Source organism: Corvus moneduloides, chromosome 7, assembly GCF_009650955.1.
Source record: "Corvus moneduloides isolate bCorMon1 chromosome 7, bCorMon1.pri, whole genome shotgun sequence".
Classification (NCBI taxonomy): domain Eukaryota; kingdom Metazoa; phylum Chordata; class Aves; order Passeriformes; family Corvidae; genus Corvus; species Corvus moneduloides.
The window spans coordinates 39,282,684-39,304,298 of NC_045482.1; the positions used below are offsets into that span (position 1 = coordinate 39,282,684).

The 21,615-nt window shown below is 42.2% G+C and overlaps 1 protein-coding gene and 1 long non-coding RNA gene across 10 annotated transcripts in view; one reads left to right on the top strand and one right to left on the bottom strand.

Moving 5' to 3' along the window:
- The window catches only part of PKP4 (plakophilin 4), a 72,162-nt gene extending 58,741 nt beyond the window's left edge, over positions 1 to 13,421 (top strand). For 5 of the 9 annotated variants that reach the window (XM_032114108.1, XM_032114105.1, XM_032114101.1 and 2 more), the window contains 11 exons: positions 2,146 to 2,329; positions 2,637 to 2,754; positions 3,232 to 3,423; positions 3,565 to 3,738; positions 4,528 to 4,678; positions 6,725 to 6,920; positions 8,731 to 8,815; positions 8,923 to 9,040; positions 11,018 to 11,149; positions 11,851 to 11,924; positions 12,425 to 13,421. In XM_032114108.1, the coding sequence (XP_031969999.1) occupies positions 2,146 to 2,329; positions 2,637 to 2,754; positions 3,232 to 3,423; positions 3,565 to 3,738; positions 4,528 to 4,678; positions 6,725 to 6,920; positions 8,731 to 8,815; positions 8,923 to 9,040; positions 11,018 to 11,149; positions 11,851 to 11,924; positions 12,425 to 12,676 (1,676 nt within the window). In that variant the 3' untranslated portion in view covers positions 12,677 to 13,421. The remainder of the gene's footprint in view (positions 1 to 2,145; positions 2,330 to 2,636; positions 2,755 to 3,231; positions 3,424 to 3,564; positions 3,739 to 4,527; positions 4,679 to 6,724; positions 6,921 to 8,730; positions 8,816 to 8,922; positions 9,041 to 11,017; positions 11,150 to 11,850; positions 11,925 to 12,424) is intronic. The other 4 variants (XM_032114102.1, XM_032114110.1, XM_032114106.1 and 1 more) reach the window with 3 other exon arrangements.
- LOC116446376 lies at positions 8,298 to 19,502 on the bottom strand. The gene is made up of 3 exons (XR_004241185.1): positions 18,947 to 19,502; positions 18,578 to 18,680; positions 8,298 to 9,200 (listed from the first exon to the last, which is right to left on the bottom strand). It is a non-coding gene; the product is annotated as an uncharacterized LOC116446376 (long non-coding RNA).
- Between the last annotated feature and the right edge of the window lie 2,113 nt (positions 19,503 to 21,615).

Genomic DNA, 21,615 nt, shown 5'->3' on the forward strand with positions numbered 1-21,615 from the left:
AACACGGAGTGTGGAGTTATTGGGAGAAGTGAATGCTGAGGTAGTTGCACTAAAGCTCCATGTAGGGTGGCTTTTCCCTTAAATGAGTCCCCTGCACATGAAGCAGGTCTTGGACAGGTATTTCTGTATTGATTCTGAACATTTGTTTTATTATGGGCTTTTTTTATCTTCTCTTGACAACAGTTTTAAATAAGATCTTGCAGAATTCGTAAGATGGATCCAAACTATGTAAATATGTATGGTATTTAATCTGAATTATAATCAAGGATGACTACTTCAGAAAAAGACACTTTTTGACACACATTTTTAGGTAATCAAGTCCCTTTTGTTACTGAAGTCTTGCTGTACAGGAGTTGGAGTTAAGAATCACAAATAATACTTTTAACATGGCTCTAAAATGGGTCTGTGATGGTACTAAAAGTATCAGGAATACTCGAGCACTTAAACAGGTGCAGTATTTATTGTTGGTAGATCTTTCGTCTTTAGGGAGGAGTTTTGTCATTTAATCATATCCAGAAAACTCTTACAGGACTATTCTTGCAGATGCCATTTCTATGGAAGTGCCTTTTACATCCAATCTTTAGACAGCTCTGTTACAGGACTGTTTAGGGCAGTCCCTGGAATAACTGGATTCTTCACCCATGATGTTGATCAATGCATTCAAACACAAAAAATTATCTAGAGAGAGCAGAAGCACTCTGGGGAAAACCTTCAGGATAGTCACAAATTCCCATCTGGAGAGCTTCTGCACCAGTTAGTCACAAGTTCTGCTGTGAGGGGTTCAGCGAATCCGTTGTCACATCCAGGGAATCAGTGATTTAAGTGCGTGCCACAGACAGGCACATCCCTGTCAGATCAGAATAGAATGGACTATTTCAGTAGGAAGGGACCTACAAGGGTCACCTGGTCCAGCTGCCTGACTTCTGCAGGGCTGGCCAGAAGTTAAAGTGCGTGGTTGAGGTCATTGTCCAAATGCTTCTTTGCATTTGGGAAAGTTGCATTATTCAGGAACAGCCAAGTCAGCAACCACAGGCTTCATCCAAACTTATGCATTAGCCTTTTGTGTGAGCTGAACCCCAAGATCAGGAGCTCTAAGGACCCCTGTGGGACATGGGAAAAACTTCCGTTGCCTGTAAATAGAAATCAGGATAAAGTCAGTCAATAAATCTCCTCATGTCTGTATCCCCCCATGGGGCCTCTTAATTATTTTCTTAAAGAGAAGAAGAAAAGGTGTCTCATGTAAAGATCTGTCTTCCTTTTTGTTTTCGTTGGCTGTGTAAAAAACTTATTCTGTCTCACCAGCTTTCATTTTTGTTAGCTCTTGTAACATTTGCTGTCTGGTCCCCTCATAATTTACTTCGGAGGAAATGGATGTTCAAGGTCCAGTCCAAGGGAAACCCGAGGGTTTGTAGCAGCGATGTCGTGGGGCTGTCGAGGAGTTCCTGCCCTTGGGTTTGTTGCATGCGCGCAGCTGTGCAACTGCGCAGTCAGTAAAACATTGTATGTGAGGAAAGTGTTTTGAACAAGTACCTGGTGAGACTTCAGATGAACTTTAAGCTGTGTTTCATGATGAAAAAGAAGATTTAATGCTGTGTTAAGCATGTTACTTGTATATACAGTTCTGCTGGTAATTTATGTCAGATTTCATACTTCGGTATCTCAGTGTCATTTTATGGAGACTTTGCAGGGCAGGGGACTAGGGATTTCTGCCCGAGGATAAAAGATGGATAGCAGTTCTTGCAGCTGGTGGGTGGATGGATGGATGGATGGATGGGACATACTCTGGACTTGTTGCTGTTGTTTCCAGGAAGAAAGTTTATGTAGGATTTTTACATCCCTTCTTGTATGTTCAGCTCTGCTACTCAGTACCCGATATCCCTGGTATGAGTATGGTGTGAGGTAGCAGGAATGTCAGGGCAGGCCATCCTTATCATTGGAAAAACAAACCAAACCAAAGCCATGCCCTCCTCCACTGTTCACCTTGTTCACATTGCTTTCCTCCTTTTTGGATGCTGGCTCTCCACGTTCTGCCTGCTCTAGAATCACATCACATATTTAAAGTAATGTCTTTTAAGTTGTCAGTGTTGCTTCATGTTTGTTTGCCAAGTCTCTGCTGACTTTACTGCACTGGAAATGTCTTCTAAGGGGTTCTCTGGAACTTGTCTTCATGTGATGCCGTGAAGATGACAATCATTAGAGATGCTCTGTCCACGCTGACAAACACTGTGATAGTGCCCCACTCGGGATGGAACAGCTCCTCCTTTGATGACGATCATAAAATGAAATTTCAGACTTCCCTCGTTCTGCGCAATACAACAGGATGCCTGAGGTATTTGCCTGTCTAGAATACTTCCTTTTAAAGAGTAATCATGTTATCCAGCAGGCCTTTCTTGTATTGTAATTTTAAAGACAAAGGAATTGTTTTAGTCTATAAATTACAGAGTTCCATCACGTTGGCAGCTTTTCCAATTGCCCTTTTTTTCCTAATAGAAAAATATGAAAATTACCAAGTTAGTCACTAAGAGTCGCTAAACAATTACCAATCAGCTGCATAAAAACCTTCTGCAAACTGTCAATTAAATAATTATCTGTCTGTCCTTGCATACACCATGTTTCTTTGTCATTCCAACCTTCAGGAACCTGAGCTCTGCTGGGGAAGAGGCACGAAAGCAGATGAGATCCTGCGAAGGACTGGTCGATTCACTGCTCTATGTGATCCACACCTGTGTGAACACCTCAGATTATGACAGCAAGGTGTGTGCATGTCTCATCTACAGATATTTTAGTGCTAACCTGTGTGTCTGATCTTGGGGCTTTGTATAGCTCAGCTGGGCATGGTGGTGTCCTTAGCTCAACTGGCATCACTTCCAACCCTAGGTCACTGAGGCACAGCCAAACTCAGCTGCATAAGACAGGGTCATCTCTTGTTTTCAGCAGTGCTGCAGTATCTGTTTCTTTATAAAACAGTAATAAGCAATAAGCTCTTACACTTTTCATTTTCAGAATACTAAAGAATAAGCCACTATAGCAGAGATCACTCTTATAAATATTGTCAGATTTGAGAGAGATTGCATTTTCCCAGAGAAGCAGCCAAAACACAGCCCAAGGCCAAGCATTAGAGTTTAGCGCTTGTGCTCCCAGCGCCTCTTCTCCTCTACTGAATTGGTTTGGTTTGGCTTGTCTCTGCATGAGGAAGAACTGGTGACATGGTGTCTTTCTGGTTTGGTTCAGACAGTGGAGAACTGTGTGTGCACCTTGAGGAACCTTTCCTACCGCTTGGAACTGGAGGTACCTCAGGCGCGGCTGCTGGGAATCAATGAACTGGATGACTTGTTGGGAAAAGAGTCACCCAGCAAAGACTCAGAGCCAAGCTGCTGGGGGAAAAAAAAGAAGAAGAAAAAAAAAACTTCCCAGGAGGATCAGGTTTGTATTTTCCATGTACTGCAAGTACCTCAGATGGCGTTTGGCTCATGATGGGGGAGGATGTAGCTTGATGAAAACTATCCTGCGTTGAATGAAAATATAGAGGTTTTGTTTGGTTACAAATCTGTATTCCTTTCTCAGTGGGATGGAGTTGGCCCTATCCCAGGATTTTCCAAGTCTCCTAAAGGGGTGGAGATGCTCTGGCACCCATCGGTGGTGAAGCCATACCTGACACTCCTGGCAGAGAGCTCCAACCCAGCCACTCTGGAGGGCTCTGCAGGATCACTCCAGAACCTTTCTGCAGGCAACTGGAAGGTATGGGAATTCCTGCTCCTCCTCCTCTCGTTGTACTCCAGCTGTTTTTTCTAGTAAGACCTTGGAATGTGTTTGGATGGACATGCCATTTTCTTGTGTGCATCTGAGCATTCCCATCTTGTCTGTGCATTAGTGCTCATGTGCTGTAGTCATGTTTCCACAGTGAAAAGCCTTGGCAAAGATCAGGGGCAACAAGAGCCACATAGAAACTGGCCTTTATTTTAAATAAACAGAAAAAGCTTCTTCCAGTGCCTATCAGATCAGAGCAATCTTCTGGCATCTTCTAGCTGTGAATTCTGGTGGGAAGGTGCTGTTGAAATAAGACCAGGACAAATAAAGCTACCTTATTTCCATATTCCATTATTTATTTCCATCTGTTTTGGCCATTGCATACAATGTGCTACAAAAGCAGCACACGAGAACACTTTACGGTGTCATTTATTTTTCATGGAGAAATTAAAAAACACAGCCAACATTAATTGCTTCCTTTGCTTGCAGCAAGTCAGCTAAGTCTTTTTCAGTTTGACCACTATGAAATTGGTATTACAAAAAAAAAAAAAAAATACAACAAACAAAACCCAAACCCCCTGCTCCCTTTTCAATAATTGTCATCTATTCAGATACTTTCTTTCTTTGTAAGAGGAATGAGTGAACAATGGCAAAGAGCCAGCCCTTTATAATTGTAAAAAAAGCACACATCGAACATGTCATCTTTTATTGGAAATGACCCAAACATGCTTGAGAATTCCAGTCCAGCCCGAGGCTGTTTCAGTCACGGTTCTGTGTCAGTTCGCAGCCTACATCCGCGCTGCCGTGAGGAAGGAGAAGGGGCTGCCCATCCTCGTGGAGCTGCTGAGGATGGACAACGACAGAGTGGTGTCATCTGTGGCAACTGCCTTAAGGAACATGGCCTTAGATGTCCGGAACAAGGAGCTTATCGGTATGTACAGACTGTCCTCCAAGTGAGCACCAGCACCAGGATGTTGGACCGTGGGTGGGAGAATCGAAGGAGAGATTCCGCTGATGGGAACAGCACACTGGATGTTTGTGTCACATCAGTTGTGTCACATAAATGAGTCTTTTTGACAGCAGCAGCTTTCCAGAGCAGTATTGCCATGTTAGTTTGCTGCTGGCCGCCTTTCATGGATGGGAGTCACCTTGGCTCAGCCAAACCAGACAGAAAACCCTCAATGCCAAGTGGGATGGAAACACAGCTCTGCTTCCTTGGAGCTCAGTGCTCACCTACGTGGGGGTACAGGTCTCTCACGTGTTCCCGGGGGATGGAACAGCTCTGTTGCCACTACAGCAGCGCCTTGTTTAACAATTTTGGACAGGAAGAGGGGGAAGAAATCTTCTCCTGGTGAAGTATTTCCCGGAAAACACAGATATAGAGCAGCTTCTGTGTCTTCGCTGAAATAAGTTATCAACAGGGGTACTTGCTAGAAAAATTTACTGTCTTGTCAATTCTAATATTTAATCCTTTAAGCATTCATCTGTGCCTTTCTCATCTAACATTAAAAAAAAAAAATACCAACAAAACAACAAACAACTTCCCTGCCTTTCCTGCCCTGAGGTTTCTCAGTCTGTTAGTGTTGAATATGCCTCAGCCTCAGGCTGCTGTGGCTTCAGTGAACCCCGCTAACAAATGGCGTGGTATAAAAAAGTCTCATTTTTGTTACAAAAGCATTTTCTGTGTGTAGACTTGTGGGGTCAGGGATATAACAACTGTTCATAGAGATAGGAGAATCATTATTCTCAAAAAGAGAAATGCAGGTGAACAGATCTTTATCTGTTTCTGAAGCTTCTCCATCTGGGACATTCAGAGCGTGTCTTCCTGCAGTGCAGGTGTCACACATGAGAAATGTGTAGGGAGAATGCTGTTCTATAGCACCAACCCTGTGCAGGTCAGATGCAGGTGAGAGTCTCTTGTCAGGATGTTTTTTCCATTCCTGGCAAAACTTTTCAGTTCAGGAATGGTCCTCCACCTGCTCCCTCTCCTTGTCAAAGCTGTACCTCTGAAAGTGTTTCTGGCCTCAGACACACTCTGAAACAGATCATTGTATAAAACATTGGAAGATATGAAGCGAGTTGTGTACCCCGTGCTAGAAATCGTCTTTAGGAGCTTTTCTGCCAGTGTGGGAAAGGAACAATGGGCTCACAGGGTCGCACTGAAGGAAATGAGAGATGAGGACTCCAACAAATTGCAATATATGTTGGAACATGCAGCACGTGGCTGAGCTTGCTAAAGGGTTGGCAGTGGCAGGGTATTGCTGCAGACAGCATTGTGGGGATAGTTTTCCAGTGGGTTTCCTTTTGCCTGCAGAATTCCTTTTTGGTTTTTTTCTCTTCTCAGGCACATCATGCAAATAGATAGTGAATGGCTTTGTGCAAAGTTCTTTCATTATTCACTGTTATGTACAAATACATGTCTGCTATAAAATCAATTAATCATTCAATTAACAGTACAGCCTAAACAGGAAAAAAACTTGACCTTGTCTTAGTTACTGTCCCTTGTGTGCAGCTTATCTCTGGCATCAGTCAGCAACTGGAGCCTGACAGAGCTGAGCGCTGACAGGTAGCAAACAAGGTGAACAGAACATCCAGAAGAAAGAATTCCCAGTTACTGTAAGGATTTCCTTAATCCTCCCATAGATGAAGCCCAGCAATGTGCACTGCTCTGTCAATCATAATAAGTAGCCTAACATTTTTCCTTGAACAATCCTGCTTTCTCCAAATAATTGTTGTTTAAAATTGTTCCTCTTTTAGTGCAAAATTCAGCTTCTCACACTTTTAAGCTAAAAGGAAAAAAAGATTCAAAAATTGACATGTGGTCTCTCTTGACTCTGCGTAAAACGTGAATTCTTGGCAGGTTTTGATACTGTACTTTTCACTGCATTCAGCTGCAGTTTTGTGCTGAGTCCTGCAATTTCCAATATGAAGGACCAAACTGTGGTTTTGACCTGGTTCTGTGGGTGTGTGTTTCCAGGTAAATACGCAATGCGAGACCTGGTCAATCGGCTCCCAGGAGGCAACGGCCCAAGCATCCTGTCGGACGAGACGGTGGCCGCGATCTGCTGCGCCCTGCACGAGGTCACCAGCAAGAACATGGAGAATGCCAAGGCCCTTGCCGACACCGGTGGGATAGAGAAGCTGGTCAACATAACAAAGGGAAGAGGTGACAGGCAAGTAGGCAGCAAAGGTTGTACCTGAGCTGTTTGTGTCCATTTAAAATGCTTAAGAATGCGGGAAATGGTTTTTTTTGAATGAAAAAAAGATCTGCCTTTGCAGTCTGGGTCTGAGGAGCTGGCAGCTGGAATCTCCCTAGGAGGGAGGAGGTGCCAGTACCACTGTCCTCTGCAGTATTCTCTGTCTCAGGCTTCTGGAGGCTGGTACAGCTGCTCACAGTAACCCTGGTCATGGCACCTGTTCAGGTTAAATGAGTTAAATAGTCACCTCTTAAAAGCCTACAAGACTAATAGGATATTTAGAGCTTTTCCAAATATCTGCGTGGGCACCTTTGTCAGGATGTGTCCCAACAACTGTGAATTGTACCTCATGCAGCCCTTTGGTCAGTGGAAGGAGAATGTGGCCAGGGTCATCCCCTCAAACAGCATTGCCAAGCAATGCTGCCCTCTGTGCCAGAGCTCCAGGGAGGCTGTCAGCCGAGTTCTCTGCTGGCATTGTGGTTGTCTAGTGGAAATGAAACCTGTGAGCATGTGGTGGGCCAGCAGCAGGAGGCCCCAGGACCCTGTGGCTGTGGGATGGGGTAGCAGGAGCCCAGCCCAGAGGTCCTGTGACCATGCTCAGCATCGCTGCTCTCCTCCACAGCAGGGCTGACACCAACCATCTCAGCAAGGCCTCCTGTACAGACCAGGCTGTCACCAATCTTCCCATGGATAGCAGGATGCTGGTGGTACAGTCAGCCCTGCGTGCTGTTCCCAGGTTGGATCTGATGGTAAAGGAGAGGAAGGGATCTCTTCCCAGAGATATGGGACAGTGTGAATTAACCACACCACATTTTTAGCAGAGTCTGTGGCTCACAAGGAGCTGGGCTGGCTTTTGAGTGTCCATAGTTTATATCACTTTCTGTGTCCAAGAGACACAGGCTCATTCCAGCTGCAAGTGTGGATGCAGTGATCTGTTCTACAACCTTGTTGCTCTGTGGAGACATCACGTGAAGTTGCATCTGCACTTACATTTATGGGTAATTCGTTCAGAGTACACTGAACAAATTTAAAATTTTGTGAGCATACTAAGAGTGTTTACTCACTGATTATTGTGTGCATTTTTTCAGTGTTTTCATACAAAAACTATTTGGATGAATCCTCACATTGACAGAAAAGGTCTGTTTAACACAGATGTCCATGCTGTGGCATTTAACATCCAGTCACTACTGAATTACTACTCCCAGCTTACTCCACTTCTCTATGAAAAGATGCCATGATTTTATTTTTAATATTTGGAGCAACTTTCATTGTCTTGCTCTTGAGAGTAGAAAAGTGTTTTCCCAACCAAAGTTTTCAGTAGTGCAGCACAGAACTGAGAACAAGGACTCACTATGAGGATGTCTGGAGGCTTTTAATAGCAGCTTGCTTTTATTTCTTATTCTTTTCCTGCAGTTAGGGGTTTTGTACTGTGGTTTAAAGTCTGAAGTCTCCATTTTTATGAAATGCATCAAATAGAATGTTTCTTTAAATGATTTTTAATTTTTGCTGACACTGACAAGTCGCTATTTCAACTATTTTCTCTGTATTCCTCATGTGGGTTACCTGGAGAGAACATTCCAGACTGGAAAGGGAAGCGATTGTCAGGTTGATCAGGTTGTGCCCCATCTCGTGCTGAGGCTGCTGGTTTGGCTGTGCTCACGCTGGTGATGCAGGGTCTGGTTTGCCTCACAGCAGCAGGTTCAGGCTGTTACGAAGCTCAGGAACACTGTTCTTTTGAAGTGGAATTCAGTGGCTTCTAACATTGCCATATTCTTCACTCCCTCAGGTCCTCACTGAAGGTTGTCAAGGCGGCAGCCCAGGTACTGAACACGCTGTGGCAGTACCGAGACCTCCGGAGCATTTACAAAAAGGTAAATTATAAAATTAGCTTACACTGGAAAATGGTGCCACAAAAACTCCTCATTTATTTATAACTTGCAATTTATTCTGATGTATTTTTCTTTTTTCCACTCTGCAGGATGGATGGAATCAAAGTCACTTTATTACACCAGTATCAACACTGGAACGAGAGAGATTCAAATCCCATCCTTCTCTATCCACAGCCAATCAGCAAATGTCACCTGTCATGCAGTCAGGTCAGTCAGGGAGGGTGAAGGGGACCTGCTGTCCCATGTTTTTAACTCAGACAGCCGCTCAGTTTGGTACGAAGCCCATTTAAAACACAGAGGTCAGGCTGTTGCTCCTTGGTGTTTGAGCAAAGTACTTCACATGCTCTGAGTGCTCCCTGAGCTGTTCCTGCAAAGTGAAATCCTCAGTGAATAGAGCTGGACATCGTTACCAACCGCTGCCCTCTTCAAAGCTGCTCCTCCTGCGCTGTGTGGGAATTGTGGACATGGCCTCATGGAACATGAGGACCTGGCAGCATAAACAGCAACAGACCCACAGCGAGGAGCCCATTTTCATTCCCAACTATGTCACGTTCCATTAGGATGAGCAATCAAACCCAAAAATTTTACTTTTCTGACTCCTCCTCGTTTTTTTCTCACCTTTGTTCCTTTAATGTCTTCAGTGCTAGTATTTAGATCTTCAAGAGGGCTGATGCAAAACCTACCTGAAGCCTTCTATTTTGTCTTCATTTGGCATTTTATTTTACCCAATTTACTCTTCTAGAGACTCCTAGAGCAGATTGCTGTTAATACTGAGCAATACCTACCTACTGTGACTGATAAAATTAGTGACCAGTTCCTACAACACTCTTGTTTAAATACTTCTTTACATAAAAGTAACAACCCCCACACTTTCCTTTATGACATGATAGACTTGAAAAACAAGGACTCCACCAGGGAATTATTCTCCTACAGGAAGTAAATGTGTTGTGGCCAGAGTTCCTCTCACCCACCAAGGAAGCAAGTACAGCTTAGGCTCAGGGAATGACTGGATTCTACCCAAGTGTAAAAGGATATTCTGACACCAATTGTCAAATTTCTATCTCAGCACTTTCTCTCCCAGGATATACCAGCAGAACAACTGTGTTACTCCAGTTCTTTGAATGACAAGTAGGAAGTAGATGAGCAGCTCTAACTTAATATTCAGAGGATGTTGTACTTGAAAGAGGGTTTAGTAAAAATTCCTAATAGGAAGTGTCTGCTTTCCTACTCCAGAGCATGACCAAGCCCAAGGGAGTCAGTGGAAGTTGGTGCAAGGCCCACATCCCCAGAGGGGCTGTGCAGCGCCGTGCTGGGCACAGCAGATGCCTGTTGGAACAGATATGCTTGCCCTGAAACAGTTGTTCTTGTTTCAGTCACTTCATTATTAAAACACACATTATTATGTTGACCCATGTCAGAATTTTAACAACATGGCATATTTAGCCATGAATATGCCAGGAAAATACCAGTAATTAAACTATCCATAATAACACAGAATTGTGAGCTATGATGTAATGGACACATCAGTGGAAGAAGATTATCATTGCATTAATATTTTGAAGCAAAATTTCCAGAAATTGTTTTTAAGTACTTTTCTCCCATTGTGGGAGTCTTTCCGAGCCAACGAAGTCCGAGTGGTCTGTAGACCAGAGAGGATTTAGCAGAACAAACTTCCTACAACTGCAGTTGAGATTCAGCTGCTTATTGAGGACCACAAAGTGGTCCCTTGCTGGGATCCCCCCATGGCTGTTGGCCTCCCAGAGCACACCATGCCCAGGACGCACCTGTGTATACAGGGGTCACTGAGGCCAGGCAGGCTGGACAAGTGGCAGGGTGGGCTTAAGTATTCTGTTTAAGTATAACTTAGATAAACCATCAGCATTAGCAGAGTATCATATTCTACCTCTACACGGGTGATGTCCTAGGCACAGTAAGGTCCCATATCTGGGCTGTGAGCATCACAAAAGTCCTGTACCTGCCTGTGAGCACCACAGAGCAATGACCGCCCCTTGCAATCTCTGGTACCTTGCTGGCAACTCTGGGGTGTTCACCCAGGAACAGCTCCAACTGTTCTGTCCTTACCCACCTCCTGGTTGTGAACCCTTGGAGCAGGAAGTGGTGAGTAAGGCTGGGTGTGCAAAAGGCTTTTGTTGTCTATCCTGAGAACATCTCTTTTCCCATCAGTTGGCAGCACGTCCTCATCTCCAGCTTTGTTGGGAATCAGAGAGCCTCGGTCCGAGTACGACAGGACGCACCCTTCTATGCAGTATTACAGTAGCCAGGGCGATGTCATTGCACATAAAGACATCTACACTGGTAAGAGACCAGCTGAGCATCTTTGAACTGCAACAGGGAAATATTCCTTGTGTGAGGAGTTCACAGTCACACACAGACAACTGCATTAGCAGGCTGGTCACTGCCAACTGTTGCTTTCCATTTCCATTCCTTGTATTCCCTGTCTGTGGCACAGGGCAGGGTGTCACCTGGCTCTGCTGTTCTCTGTAAAACTGCCCAGTACCAGAGTAAGCACAGATCCCTTTCTAGGGAGGTGAGAGGCAGTTGGAATTTTTATTTTTATTTAAAATACTAGTACAGAAAATTGTATTATTATGTATATTATATGATGATGATGTTATAAATTTTAATGTGCAGTTGTATATTATTATATTACTAAATTATACCCAGGTTTTATCTTTTCTCTGATCTCTCTTTTCCTTCTTATTATGTCACACAAGTAGCAAACCAATAGATGACAGTGACTAGAGAAGGAAATTCCTTGTTTTAAAGATTTTGAGTCTGTAAAATGAGAAACAGCAACGTAAGCCTCTTGGCTTCACTGTAACTGCTGCTGAGGGACTACATTTGCCTTCATTCCGTTATTACATTATATCCTTAGTAAGTACTGAAATCTGCAGATTTAATAGTATGGGTGCTATATAAAAGGCAAGATAAAAACCAATAACTTACGGCTGAATGAATAAAGACTGAAGTTTATGCATTAAACTTTTTTCTCCCAGGTTCCAGCAAAGCTTCACCAATTTACATCAGTTCCTATTCCTCACCAGCGAGAGAACAGAACCGACGGCTGCAGGTGAGCCCAGAGCTGTGTTTTGGTAGTGCTGCTGCCCAGGCTCAGCAGGGGTTAAGGCAGCTCGGGGCTCTGGGCACGTGCCCTGTTCCAGTGCTCGGAACAGCTCACGGGAGTTGGGTCAGTGCCCTGAGCTGGCAGGGCCTCAGGGCTCCTGGAGCCTGGCTGGTTCTGTATGAATCGTGATTTGGCATCTTCTTACAGTGGGATCTAAGGCCTCTTTTCTGTCTTGATGTGGGTTTGGGCTGGTTTTGGTAGGTATGGCCAGGTTCTGTACTTACCACACTTGAGCTCTAAAGCTGTGCACTTTTGGAGAGTTACTCCCTTCCCAGTGACGTGGGAGGAGACATGCAGCAGGCTCAGGAGCATTTCCTCCATTTCCTTGGGTACGTTTCTTGGAGATTTGAAACCTGCGTTACTGTCATGGGTAGAGCTGCACTTGGGAAAAGTATTTTCTCTGCTAATTATATTTTTGAAAGTTTATTTTGCTATCATTTTGCCAGCAGCATCAGCAATTGTACTACAGCCAAGAAGATACCACCAGGAAAAACTACGATGCCTACCGATTGTACCTGCAGTCCCCACACAGCTACGAGGACCCTTACTTTGATGATCGAGTTCACTTTCCTGCTACTTCAGATTACACAACACAGTATGGACTGAAATCAACCACCAATTATGTAGACTTTTATTCCACCAGACGATCTTCTTACCGAGCAGAACAGTACCCAGGCTCTCCTGACTCCTGGGTGTAGCAACAGAGAGAAGAAGCCAGCGTGCTTCTCGTCTGGCTTGAGAAGGACTGGAATGGCCCCATGTTGTTTTGGTTATGAAAGTGAAAGAAAAGAAGGAAAAAAGGACGAATTAATTTTTTTTTTTTTTTTTTTTAATGTTTTTTTGAGGAATTGTCAGGAGAAAAAGCTGGCAGGGATGGTTTTGCTCTGCTTAGGTGTTAGGTATCATAACTTGTAGCTCCTGTAGTCTGGTGAGGGTGTGGGCGATGTGATGAAAGGTTTGAGAATCGAGTATGATGAATTTGGAAAGTGTGCGTAGGTCAGAGCAAATTAAAGCTGACTTTTTTTATGTGAATAAAAGTCTTGTTCTGATAGTTTGTACAGAAAAAATCCAATGGCTGCCCTTGTTTTATTGCTGTTACTGAATGTCAGGATTGTATGCTACTGCGTCATGTAAATTTCTTCGTTGGTGTAAATATGGAAATGCCACGTTGGTCTCAAGTGCCATCCATTTGTAATGCAGTGTGTCATTGGAAAAGGAATTTGAAACATCATGCACAAAAAAAACCCAAAACCAAGAAATTGTTATGAATTCTAAGAGGAAAATAGCCCAGACTTTAAAAAATGAATAGTGTAATTTTGAAGCACAAAGTCCGGTCCAGTATATCCACATCTCTCCCATTCCCTGCCTACTTCATAAGGAACTTCACTGCCATTTTCTATGCACATGGAATAACAATAAATATGGAAGTCTCATCCATGGAAAGCTGTTCCTTGTTCATTTTTTTCTTATTATTTTCTGTGTATGATATTCAGAAACAAATACCGTGAAAATGAAGTCTAATTACATGTTTTTAAGCAGGTGAAATATATCAAAACATTTGGGCCAGCTCTCTCCAGTGGAAATGTCCTGAATATGTCAGGCTGGCAGCCCGAAGTGCTAAATCCAGCACCTTCCTACCACGATTCCTCAGACTTGTGTTTTTACTTTTGGTATGGGCAATCCAAGATATTTCAGATCTCTAGCCTCTTTTCTGTCCATCACTCCTCTACCCCTCCCCTTGCTCTCTCAAGGAAATTGAGGTCACCTTGCTGTCCTAGAAATGATAGGCTCCATTCTGACTACATTCTACTTGAATTTCTTTCCAATAAAAATGTTTGATTATTTTAAGTAACTAAATCACAAGCTCTCCTGTGCTATACAGTCTGTTACCTCTACACTGTCTGTAACCACCATTATTGCTCCGCATCACTGCATTTTCCTTGGGTTTTCAGGGTTTCCAGTATCCTGAAGAAGGGTTGTGAACACTGGGAAAAGCCTAACGAGTTTTTCTGTCAGAGTAAACAAACTGAAGCGAATCCTTCTCCGCCAAGGACAGTACTCAAGCATGCATTCTGTTTGAGTTACTGTATCAAAGACTAGCGCTCACAAAAGGTAACGTAAACATGAATAAACTTTTTGAAAAACAAGGCAAACATGACTTTGTAGCTACAAGTAGATTCCTGTAGCTGTCAAAAACAGTAGGCGAAAAGCTGGGAAAGTTGTCACTGAGATGCACTAGAAAGTTTGTCATTTCCCATCACAGAGCGCAGGGATTCATTTGGGGCCATCAGGTAGAGGTGAGGGAAGGACTTGGTGCTGGCTTCTCTGCTTGGAAACCTCTCCAAACACTGCCATGGAGACGGGAGAAGTGACCACCTGCCTGGAAGGCAGAAATCAGCGGCAAGGTGCTTCATTTATTTGAAATTGGCATCAAAGTGGTATTTCTTGAGTTCCATTATCCAAAGACATCACTACTTTATTAGAGATTCTAAATATTTTGTATTGAGATGCATACAATTTACAGGGCATTCACTAGTTTAAAATGCATGCATTTTCAAAAAATACGGAGTTTTCTTTTTGCTCTTATTAAGGTTTTTACCCCATTAAAAAAATGTAGTACTTATTTGGCTTGCTTTATGGCATTTTAATTAAGAGTAGAGTTGATAATTACATCATAATTAGACAAAAAAAGGTTGACCTTGTTTCTTCCCCTGGCAGGGAGGTGCCCTTTGCACAAGTGGCCTGCAGGCAGTTGGACAGCCCTGGCCTTGTTGGTTATTCTGCTGCTGCACCTATTGCATTCTTTTGTACCCACTTTGTAGACTAACCACAGAAGCAAGAACTTTCTATTTTTGCCATTTACTAGCACACCTGCCCAGGGAACACTGCCATGCTGGGTCCTGGCCTGTGTTTGGAAGGGCTATGAGCAACATTTCAGCTGTCCACATTAACTTGCCTGCCCTCATTCTGTGGCAGCACTCCCCATATCTCTTTAAATAACGTGTAGGAGTTGAACTGACTTTTCATGTGGTTTGAACAGAAAGAAATGCTTTGAACATAGAAAGAAAACCAAAACCTCAGTATGACGTATGTTTGACAATGGAATGGGCTGGTACATGTGATGGTATCTCTGAAGAAACTGTTGCATTCTCCTTTTAAAACTCCCGTAAGTACTCCTGTTCCCATACTTGTCCTCACATCCCCCTGTAGAGCTTGCTTGATGAATTCCTCAATTTTTGTTTTCAATGTCACTCTATTTGTTTTTAAACTACGTTCCACAAACAGGGGATAACTGTTGTCTTAATTGTTTGTATGAGCCATGTCACTGAAGATTTAGTGTGCATAGTCATAGTACGCTTGTCACACCAGTAGAAATTGATAGTGCTGTATGAAACAAAGCAGGCATCCCTTGGGGATACTGCAGCAGCAGCATTTATTCAGACATCCAAAGGGCTGGATCAGCTTGTCAGGGTCAGCTGGTTCACTGACCAGCACTAGTCCTAGAGCAGGCCAATGATGTCAGGTACCGTATCTCCTTACTGCTTCAGGGCATCCCAAGTATTAGTAAATATCTTTATACATACCATTTTTTTGTATGAAACATCACCCTCTAGTCTGTTCAATGTTATATGAATTATGCATAAAAGAATAAGACAAGTAGCGGGATATGTAATGAGCTAATTTTCAGCCAGCTCTCAAAGTCAGAAAGATTGTGAAATGAACTATCTGCCTATTCATTGGCAAAAAGCAGTCGCACACTGAGAAGAAACTGATCTCCAATAGGACGAAATTCCAAAGGCCTCTGTCTCATTACAAAAGCCTTACAGCCAAGTTTTACAACTGTGCATTTTAGCACAGTTCATTTGACTAGCCTAGAAGTACTCAAATAACTAAGTAATCCAGAATCTGTCAGTGCAACCCCAGAATGGCCAGGGAGATCCAGGAAACTGGTATCATCATACCACATGAAATGCTGGATTACTGCTGTTGACAATCTACCCACTGTCCAAAACTCAATCCTTGTATACAATAAGTGCTTAATAAGGGAACAAAACATAAATTCCCTTTATGAGGGAACAAAACAAACAAAAACCAGTTTGGTTTCAAATTCTCCAGCGCTCCTATTGATCCAGATCCTATTTAAAGCTGTCACTTATCCAGAGAAGTTACTCTGTTGTTTTAGAAGAGTATTTAGCTAATTTCAAGCATTGCACACTATTATAAACCCATAAAATGAAAGACGGATAAGGTCATTCCTCAATTGTTGAAGAGGCATTTAGTTTGAATTTGTCTAGCTTGCTGATATTATTAAATATTCAGACATGGAAAACAAACACAAAGAATTCTCAATCTTGTAGGTATGTTAACCCTGCTCATGCCTGACATACTAAGGGTGGCAAAGGAAATTCTGTTCCCTTTTCCTTTCACACAACTGCAACCCTCTGCAACATCCATCCTGTTCTACTGTTTACCAGTTACGAATTGTGATGAGGCTCTTCAAAAACACTAAGAAAAACCTCTCTCATCTGTTTTTTTAAGCTTTTCCCATATAACATGAGTGAACTTCTAAGTGCATTTGTTTGAACAAGGTTGAAGATGACCTGTGTTTGAAACCAAACTTGAAACCTAACTACAGTGTTGAGTAGAGCCTCCTGACTGGACAAACTACAAAAATGCAAGTCGCTCTGAAAGGGCTCTCTGTGTCTTTATTTTTTGCAGATCTAGCTGCCATGCAATTTTCCTTGTCTCAGTGATTAACTTCACCTGATCTAAGCGGTTTAAAAAGGATATGCCAGATATGGCGGAGTTAACGAGACCACGCTGCCTGTTTGTTCCAAGGGGACAGAAAGTGTTGTGCAAGGAGCACTATCCTGCTCTGGCGTGAGAGGGACAAAAAGTCTGGCTGTAAATAACAGGACCATTGGGACCATGTTCCTACAGCACTAGAGCTGCTCTCCTGTGATGGGGTCAAAATACTGATATGAAGATTTCTCTCCAGACAGCACGGACCTGTCTGAGTGGTGCATGGGGTGTGAGAGCTGTGCAGCCCACAAAGCCCGTGTGCTCAGAAGAGCTGTGCAGGGCTGGGACAGCCCACTGAACTTGCCCACTCTGCAGGCCCACAGTGCTGGAGTCGGCTGCACCACGGCCCTCACTGAGCAGCAGCTCATTCATGCTGTGCCTTAGGAGTACAGAACATTTCCTTCTCTCCATAAACACAGTACACACACATCACTTCCTGCCCTTTCCAAGAGCATGTAACCAAGATCAAAAAGAGGGTGTGCTTCCCTAAGAGGGGGAATTCTATTTCTAATATAAACATATATTATTTATACAGCATAGTATCTGTAAGTGCCCGTACACAGTGATCCTACTCTGTAGTCTGACAGAGAAAAGAGAGGAATCTTTATTCCTCTGTGTCCCCTTATTTTCTTCTGAGTGACTAGCACCTCATAAGACAGAAGAACGAACCCACTCTGCAAAACATTGCCTTTGTAAAAGCTAAAGGGACAGCAAACAGAAAGGAGACATAAAGTTACTTACCCTCAACCTCAGCCCTTACCCTCAAAGACAGACTGTATCAAGCTTCCACAACCAACCTACCCATAACTACTGCAGCGACACACACAGAAGAAAAATGGGCATGTGGAAATAATTCTGATTATTCAATTTTAGCCCCTTTGTATAGGTTTTTCTTCAAAGACTATAACTTATAATATTTTCCCCTTGTTTAACTCTCATTTTAATTCCCCTGTGTAAATACAGCAAATATATTTTACCTCCACACAACTACAATGTTATCCCAACCCTGCTACAAATGATAACCAGCCAAACAGGAGCAGAGGCAACTCACAATTCTTTTCCTCCATTTTCCAGCTCACTGACATGTTTTCAATGAATATCCTACAATCATGACTCTTTTAGAAAGCTTCTATTCCAATGGCACTTACTGGAGAATTTGGATCAGTTTCTAACCCCCATGAAAAAGGTACATTTCTTGTTCACAAATGGGTCCAGTATGAAGTTCTGGATGATAAAGAATGACCATTCATTACTGACTGTCACATGCCTCTAGTGGCTCATAACTCTGACAAAAAAAGCTGCTTTTCTGTGCTTGTGTAGAAAAATCAAGAGATGACAAGTGATTGGAGATGACCAGCTCCGAGGAGTTCAACAGCACACAAAATGTAAAAACAGCAAGACACTAAAAGGTATTTTTCTTTCATTTGCTTCCCACTATTTAACTCCTTTCTGAGGATGAAAGTGCAAACTCGTGATGAACAAGAAAAAAATGCAGTGAATTCTCATGTTTAACCTTTGAGGAAACAAGTGCTGCTGTTATGGTACAACAGAAAGAGTGAAATCTGTGTAAGGCTTCCATACAGCTCAGCGTGTTGCAACCTAATTCTTCAGAATTCATTCACTTACTCCACTACCCAGCAGTACTTTTTTAAACATGGAAACTTAGGTTAAAACTTAGGATAAAACATATGATGACAGAGGTATATCTCTTTAGTCCTTCTGTGAAAAAAAAAAAAAAAATCCTGTAATTAAAATTAGCCAGTAAGGCTCTTCTGCTTAATGATGTTACCCTTTACCTTCCAGAACCATCATAAAGTGACTGGACACTTCTTTTTCTCTTGTAGTCTGAGAAACAACTGGCATCCAGATCAGAACCAGGACTGGAACTTGTCAGGTTTCCTACAAGAAACAGGCAAGCTTTACAGATGTGAAGCCAGACTTATCCTACAGATTTTGTCACATACATGCTATATGCACTAGAGAACAATTATATCAATACAAACCCCACTGAAAATGTGGCTGCCTTCACTTCTCCTTGCTTTAGACACTTAACACAAATGGTCTCTCTAATGTTATTAACTTTGTGCTGAACTACTATGAAACAGAAAATAAAGCCAAGGGTGGGGGAAATTAAAGCATGTATTAATAAAAAATAAGCCATATACCTGCACCAGAGTATTTGTTGTCTCCATTGGGCTCCTGGAGCATCTAAAACCAGCTGTACTGACTCATCTGAAAAAGGTATTGGCCACCTGACACTGAGCTTAAGAAAACAGCAGTAGTATTTCACCATTCGATTGCCAGATATAAAACCAGTATCAGTTTGTATCAGTAGCTACAATTTAGTAATTCTGACATTTGAAAACAAGCAATACTGGAAATAAGATAGAGAAGGGAAAATACTTCAGAGTCATGAGCAATAGATTTTAACAACAGAGAGATCTGATTTAAAACATGACACATGAGGAAGGTATTCCATGTGTCTGCGTGCTAACTGCTTGTTTTAGATGTGGACTGTGTCTGGTGTATAATTATACTAATAGCTATTAGCTGGATTAGAACAGACGGTCTTCTTGGGAACATGTTCATTTTTGTACCTGCAAAGCGGCTTTTCAAACTTTGCAATCAGCTAATAACCTGCCTGTAGAATGTAGATTCTAAACAAGAAATTGCCAGGAAATAGGAAGAGTTTCAGAATGCTCAGAGCATCACTCAGGAAAATCTTCTATGACTACTGTCTCTTTATCACAATTAAAATTCTGTGTCTGCCCCCAGGCTTTCACACATCTGCCTCTGTTATGGAGCAAAACACATTCTGAAAAAACGTAGAACCATTACAATATAAATTCATTTTAAACTCAGTCATTCACAGATTACTACCATTAAAATAAATCTATCCCCAGCATCAGATGAACATCTCCGAAGTTTAATATTTGTGTGATTGGGAAATAGGACTGAGGATGGCAGGAAAAGCAGGAGATTTCAACTGCACTATCCCATGGACACAGAAGGATTATTCTCTTGCTCATTCTTCTCACTCAGACAAACCAACTTTTCCAACAGATAAAAAGTCTAAATAAATGAAATCATTAAATAAAATCAGGTTTACAAATCTAAGCTGGTGCTGTGGCATTGTTGAGGTAGCACCAAGGGTTGCCTGTAAAGAATAAGGTGCTCCAACAAGTACTATGTAAATATGGTTTCAATTCACAACAGCTTCTAGTTTAAAGATATAACAAGTGACACAGGTAATGAAGTAAGGAGGGTGGAAGAATAATAAAAAAAGAAATAGTATATTATATTTAATATGCTAAGAAGTCAACATGAACTTACAATTTCATATTTAAACGAAGTTCCCATGCTTTTTCCAAGAATTCCTAGAACAGATGTACAAATGGCACTAAACCTTATCATTATTGATGCTTTAGGCAGCACCAAAAGCTGTACTACATAGCTGCCTTTTGTGGTAAGTAATGGAACTTCACCTCTACAGTCCGTGCAGTTACAAACAGCTCAGGTAAATAAACCGAAAAATCAGTATTTGTCTGCTGAGGCAGAGTAACATGAATATCAAAACCCCTTACTACTGGCCAAGTACTTCAGAGTAGGGTTCTTTTGTTATCTTTCATGTAGATCACTTTATCTGAAATAATTTATTTCCCCAATCAAAATTGCCATCATCCACTTCAGGCTAAATGCTTTTGGGCAGAGACATGAAGCACTATTGACTTTAATATTTGCAAAGTAAGTTGCTTTTCTAGGGAGGAAATTGCTGCATTTCAGAACTATTTCCTGCCTCATACATACAGAATTAACTATCAGAGAGATCTCGTTTAGACTGAATGTCCTTTCATTTTTTCTGCTTTAAAGATCCAAGCCAACAGTAGTCACCCATAAGGTGGCCGTTGTGCTGTACATCCCTACTGAGTCTATTTTCTCTTCCATTTTTTAACCTAATTTCCCCTTTCTTCTGATTCCACTTAATCACATCCTATTTTTACATTCCCTCTCTCCTTTTTTTTTAAATTGAGTTGAGATCCACTAATAAGACAATTCAAAATAAATCACGAGACTAACTTTTTTTTTCCTCTTTCACGTTTTGCTTTCAGAATTCCCTAAAAGAGGTAATTTTTGTGATTAAATGCTTTAGCATAGCAAAGCAGAACATGTTTACAGCAATCTAGGAAAACCTTTTTGACATTACGCATTATGGTTTCAGCAGCTGCCTGCAGATCAGACCCATGCAGCCCATGGAAGTCCAGGCAGACTGCTCCGCCTCGGCAGAGCCACCCTCCCCGAGGCAGGAACCGTGAGCAGCGTGTCTGTCTGTCTGTCCGCAGCCGTCTCCTTCAGCCGCCAGCACTGCCCTAGAGACAGTGACAGACTACTTTTCGTAGTGTTACTGTGGCTTCGCCCAAAAACTTTGTTGCCGTCCTTCCATGGATCTTACATCCTTCCTGCTCATGCTGTTTCCGTCCTGTATTTATGACGTGACAGGCCATTGATATGTAAGTTACTGTATCTTAGACAAAAATGCAATTTCAGTAAGGTATAGGCAGCAGGAACAGGATAACCAACTCTTGAAGATAAAAATCTTTGAACATAAATAATGTCAGCGATGCATTAGTAACAAAAGACAGTGAAATCGTAAAATAATGTAGAAATAAGAAGTACCATGAGGTATTTTTAATGTTTTCAAGGTTTAAGCAGGTTCTTAAGAAAAATGGGAAGGAGAATCATTTAGATAACTGATGTGGAAAAAAGAAGGTCTTGTGTTAGTATGTAATGACCAGCAGTCTCAAACTGGTTATGATAATACGTCAAGGTTTCAAAA